Below are 5,946 nucleotides of genomic sequence, written 5' to 3' on the forward strand. Positions count from 1 at the left end.
GGAGTAACTTTTTCAGGTTAACAGGGCACAAGAACATTAGGAAAACAACGCGAGCTTCTTTTTTTTTTTTTCCACACTTTATGTCGCGAGGGGGGGAAAATAACACAATGGTACATAAACACGTGCTACATACGCACGTGCTACATACGCACGTGCTACATACACACATGCCACGCACACACATGCCACGCACACACATGCCACGCACACACATGTCTGCACATCGGCATACCCTCACGTAGGCATTAACGCGGCCACTTAACTTTTCCCAAAATGGACGCCGAAAAGTCGCTAGTTTTGCTTCACCCTCCCTTCCTGGTCCGCCGTCTGGTCGAAGCGGTTTTTATTTTCTAACATTTTCTTCTTGTCCTTCTCTGATGCGTAGACGCAGGTCCAGTCGAACAGGAAGTCGTACGAGAATCCCTCTCTGCGGTGCGAGCGTGAAATCATCAAAATGGGTAACATATTGAAACACTCAAATGGGTCACATGTTAAAACACCCAAACGGGCCACATGTTAAAACACCCAAACGGAGTGTTCTGTTCTACCATACAGGTGTGCTCTTGCGCGAGCACATGCCATTCGCTCCACTCACACGGCACCTTCCTGCCGCACGCCTCCACGCGCTACTCACCTTATGAACAAGTCCTTCAGGAGCCTCCTCAGGTAGGTGTAATCGGGTCTATCTTCAAATCGTAAAGATCGACAGTAATTTAAATAGGTTACAAATTCGACTGCAGGGGGGAACAGATGAGGCGGGAAATAAATGTGACGAGAACAAATGCGACGGGGAACAAATGCGACGGGGAACAAATGCGACGGGAAACACATGTGGTGCATGTCTATCTGCGCGTACGACACGCTCGGCCACGTTGAAGCAAAGGTGGGGGAGGGGAGAGAGGTGATCACATATGCTTGTCCTCATCACAGTCATGTATGTCTCTCCATCTGTGCAGCATGCACTTCGCGCGTATCTCGACGGCTTATCATCTTTTCTCCTCTCCCCCCAAAAGAACACTCACACACCCCTCTATCATGCACATAAAAAGGGGGGCAAAAAAACACCTCCGCTCGCCTCCTCCTTACAGCTTGAATTTCTACACAAGACCTCCACAGACGTGGATATTTTCTTCTCCATAATTTTATCGTATTTATCCTTTTTGGAAATAGCCTTCAGGCCTTGCCATGGCAAACTGCCTCGCAGGAAATACATGAGGACGTAACCCAGGGCTTCTATATCGTCCCTGCGCGATTGCTCGATGCCTGGCGGGGGGGGGGGGGGGAAAAAAGGGCAAAAAGATGGGCAAAAAGATGGGTAAAAAAATGGGCAAAACAATCAGCAAACCAATAGGTAACACAATGCGGAGAACAACTTGACCAATGCGGCACAGCTGCCACTTCTTAACAACCCGCGTGGCCCACACCCAGACAAAGGGCTCACCTAAATGTGTGTTTATGCTGGCATATCTCGCCGTCCCCGTCAAATTCTTCCCCTCCTTGTATGGAATGTGCGTGTGCGACCTCGAATCTCTATACTTTTTCGCAAGTCCAAAATCGATGATATGAATTAGGGTAACTTTTTTTCCTCTTCCTGAAAAAGGGACACAACAAAGAGTATGCATGTTTATAGGAAGAAGGTATCATGTGCAAATGTAGGTCGGATTGGAGGACTCCACACGTTGCGCAATTCGAACTGGGGCAAGAACCACCCGACTGTCACTCCTTGCACAATTTACCTATCAAAAAGTTATCCGGTTTGATATCCCTGTGTATGAAATTTTTGGAGTGAACGTATTCAATTCGGTTTAACTGTCGGGGGGGGGGGGAATTTTGAAAAGAAAAAAAAAATGAAAAAATATGAGTAAATGGGCGTACATGTGAGCACATATGAGTAGCTATTTCATTCCATATCTTCGGCTCTATCATATGACTGCACACATGCGTGCACTTCCTTTTTTTGTTTTCCCTTTTTACGCTCATGCGATTGGTCTAACCATTTGATCGGCTGTCATGAGGACAGTCTTTAAAGAAAATTTTCTGTTACAAAGGGTGAACAAGTCTTCTAGAGATGGCCCCAAGAGGTCGAGAACCATGATGGTGAAGTCCCCTTCTATGCCATACCAATATACCTTGGGCACTCCGACTAACAGGGGAGGTGGAGAAGTGAAGTGGCGGATAAATGTAGACGAGGGGCAAACGCACGTTTGCTTCGTGGTCTTTAAGTGGGGCGTGTTAATGCACAGTCATGTAATCAGGTAACCACGCGCACGTCTCTACATATGCGCACACGGCAACGTTTTAATGCTGGCAAAAGAAGCTCAACGTGGACGTACTTCCTCCTCCCAATATTTTGTACAGCTTCGATTCGTACAGCAGCTGGGGGTGCTTCGATCGTGTAGATTCCTGTAGGGCGAAAGCGGGGTGGAACAAATATTCAGAATGTTCACAAGGGCAGGTGCAACACAGATGCAAACAGGAAGAAAAAAATTTATCCTTCCACGACGGCTTCGTCCATTCGGGGCCATTTCACACACATATGACTCCAGCATGAGACGCAATATGCCCACTGCTGCGCTTTGCCCATTGATGCACTTCGCCCTCTGCTGCACTTACTAATTTTACGGCGTACTCTTCCATTGTTACAATATCTTTGGCGACATAAATGTCACCGAAAGAGCCGCTCCCTAATTTTTTTCCTAACGCATATTTATTCGCTACTCTTATTTCCATGATTTGTTTGTTGTGTTATAGCTGCAGGGGGGGGAAGGGTGAAAAAGGAACGGCATTGTTATGGGGATGGGCATAAAAGGGGGCACATCTGTACGCACGTTTGGTTAGTATGGGTGTGTGTACGGATGTACGTATGTATGTGTGTATGGATGCGCACATGGATGTGCGTGCGCGTGTGCGTATGTAAAGGGTAGCCGGCTGGTTCGTGTACAACTGGGCTGGCGCGCGCATAACTGGGTTGGAGTGCGCATAACTGGGCATATTCGTTCTTGCCTCCGTTCATCTGCTAATCCGTCCGCGAATCCACCCGCCGACGCATCCGCTCGTACACGTTCGAACGATGGCGCGCTCGCCTGGCCACACGTGTAAAGAGTAGTACTCCTTATCCACACAAAAGGAAGAGACTCTTCGGACGCGAAAAGGTGGCCACGCTTTGGCATGTAGCGAGAAAAGAACATGAATGCAATTTTTATATTTTCAATTTTTTCCCTCGACGCAATTGTCTAACGTACATCATTGGCGTGGGAAAAAAGGAAACATAAAAGGGAAAAAAAAGAAACATAAAAGGGAAACGTAAAAATGTACCATACAGGAAATGAAAACAATAACGCTGAGCAATGCTGCGATAATTTTTTTCTTCATGCCAATGCCATATGCAAGTGAAAAATTGGATGAAGCCTCTCCCCGATTGGTGTGATAAAAATGTCTTTTCAGAAAAAAAAAAAAAAAAAAAAAAAAAAAAAGATGACCATGACAATGAAATATGCATATATCACATTTGGTTAAAAGCTTTTTTTTTTTTTTTTTTTTTGCACATGAAAGCATTTCACATCATCACTCTCAGTATGATCATCACACCATCGTTATTATCCGCCTTTGCAAAATTAAAACTTCCAAAGGGAGCAAAACAGCATATTCTCGTATATGTGTTTTTCCTCTTTTTTTTTTTTTTTTTACATTCAGGCACCATTTCTGCTCATACAAGGTAAGCGAGCTTCACTTCTGGTGACCACTGCGTAAATGCATATTTACACGTATGCACTTAGGAGGGGGAGAGGCATATATGAACGCAATTATGCATGAACGTGCTCGGACACATTTGTGGTCATGTAAATGCATTCGCTTCAACTCGGCGTGGTGTGCGCATCTCCGCCAACTGCCTCGCACGGCGGCGAAGCGAAGTGGCACCCGTTGGGGCGTCACGCAGGTACGTAAGCGTACACGTAAGCATGTAAATGAGCACGTGCGGATGCATATATGTACATATACATTCAAACACATATATTAAAACATGTATATTAAAATATGTACATTAAAATATGTATATTCGTGCACATATATTCACACATGCATATTCATACTATATATGTACACCCCCGCACAACGCTGCCTCTGACGAAGAGGTGAGGGGCAAGTTGGACAGTCGACACGGAGCACATAGACGCACATACATACGCACGTGCCGTTTACGGGTGTATAGCCCATGCGGATGCGGTGTGTCATTCCCAGTTGGGCATCAAGTCCTTTGCACAGAAGAGTGTACACGCTGATCTCTACGCTCACACATACGTACAATGAGAGCCAACACTAAAACACACTTATATACACATGCCTACGTGCATAAGAACACGCTGTGCAAGTAGGCTTGGCTACTCTACAGCTGTCCCACCGTGCCACCTACGCACCACGGAAAGAGAGAAACAATCACGGTAATATAATACACATAACTTGCTACCATATTCACGCACATGTACCAAACGCAACAGTGCAAATAATTATGCTCGATGGATTATGTAGGCAATGAGATATGCTACTCTGTGTTGTGCGCCTCTTTTACAAGCGATGTGTGTCACATCGCGAGCTCCTCGAACCACATAACATTCGCCAGGCTACCCCTTTTTCTTTTTTCTTTTTCCTTTTTTTTTTTTTTTGCGTACGCATTTTACACGTTATAAATCACACTCATGTGGCATTTTGCATACATCACTATGAATTATTACCAAATGAGAAAAGTAACACTCGTTCCTTAGTCGTGTTTTAAGTTAACATACTTTCGAATATGTATATTGTTTAAAACAATTTCTTCTTTTTGTGCTCTTCTTTTTCTTGCTTCTTTTTTTCTTGCTCTTCTTTTTCTTGCTTCTTTTCTTCTTGCTCTTCCTTTTCTGCCTCTTCGTTTTCCTCTTTTTCGGGTTATCTTGTTCCCCCGTTCCTAATTACTAATCTTTGTTTGTTTCTCGTTTGTGATGATATATTTATATATACGATTAATTATATATATAAATGCATAATGAGTCATTTATGTATAAATGTATATGTATATACATATATATACATAATGCTTTTTTTTTTTTTTTTTTTTTTTTAATTTTTTATTTTATTTTTTTCCTCTTTGGAAAAGCTTCGCTTTTGCTGGTTTGTTTCTTTTGATTAAGTCAGGCGTTCTTATAGCTCTTTAATTCAAAACTCATTTTTAATTTTGCTTGGTCAGTATAAAGTATATAGTGCAGATATGCGAGGTAAACGTATTATTTTTTATGTGTATACCAGGCATGTAATGTACTGTACGCGATAAATATTGTATAGTGTATATTGCGTATATAACATTACATGTACATCACGTAAATAATATTACCTGTACATTACGTACATATTATTTATGTACATTACGTATATATTATTTATTTATATACACGTGGACGCACTGCGCGATGTGAATCAATTAACATGTACATGTTTCGTAAAAATATACACGTGTATAACTATGCGTATATGTTCGTGATTACGTATAATGGCGCAAATATGTTTCACCCGGCTGTTATGCTATGCGGATTTGCTTCGACTTTAGGGGAAAAAGCAACGCATAATGTAAACGAGTGAATGTATATATAATGAGCGCGAAGGGAAAGCGTACAAATGGGCGTACCCAGTAAGCGACCAGTAAAAGCGACCAGCAAGTGTGCTAGCAAGCGTAAAGTGAGCGTGCCGGTAAGCGTGCCAGTAAGCGTACAAAATAAGCGTAGAAGAAGCGTACTTACTTATAGGCGCACGGCGCACAAATGAACACACGCGCAGCACAATACCGAGTAGAAAAAACGCTTCATTCAACTAGCACGGCGCACTAAGAATAAAATAAAATGCCAGGTATAAAAAACTTACCAGCCATATTATAAATACGCTATCACGCGCGCGCAAAGTGTTTCCTATTTGTAGTAC

The 5,946-nt window shown here is 43.0% G+C and overlaps 1 protein-coding gene across 1 annotated transcript; it reads right to left on the reverse strand.

The window, feature by feature from the left end:
• Window positions 1-291: 291 nt before the first annotated feature.
• Window positions 292-5,946, reverse strand: PVX_092440 (casein kinase I, putative; the record flags this gene model as incomplete). Its single annotated transcript, XM_001615430.1, has 9 exons — window positions 4,731-5,946; window positions 2,614-2,751; window positions 2,334-2,403; window positions 1,995-2,143; window positions 1,737-1,809; window positions 1,442-1,591; window positions 1,087-1,263; window positions 635-734; window positions 292-427 (listed from the first exon to the last, which is right to left on the reverse strand). Exons 2-9 carry the CDS (start codon window positions 2,728-2,730, stop codon window positions 292-294), a joined length of 972 nt encoding a protein of 323 aa, XP_001615480.1. The 5' UTR covers window positions 2,731-2,751; window positions 4,731-5,946.

Source organism: Plasmodium vivax, chromosome 9 (genome assembly GCF_000002415.2).
Source record: "Plasmodium vivax chromosome 9, whole genome shotgun sequence".
Classification (NCBI taxonomy): Eukaryota; Apicomplexa; class Aconoidasida; order Haemosporida; family Plasmodiidae; genus Plasmodium; species Plasmodium vivax.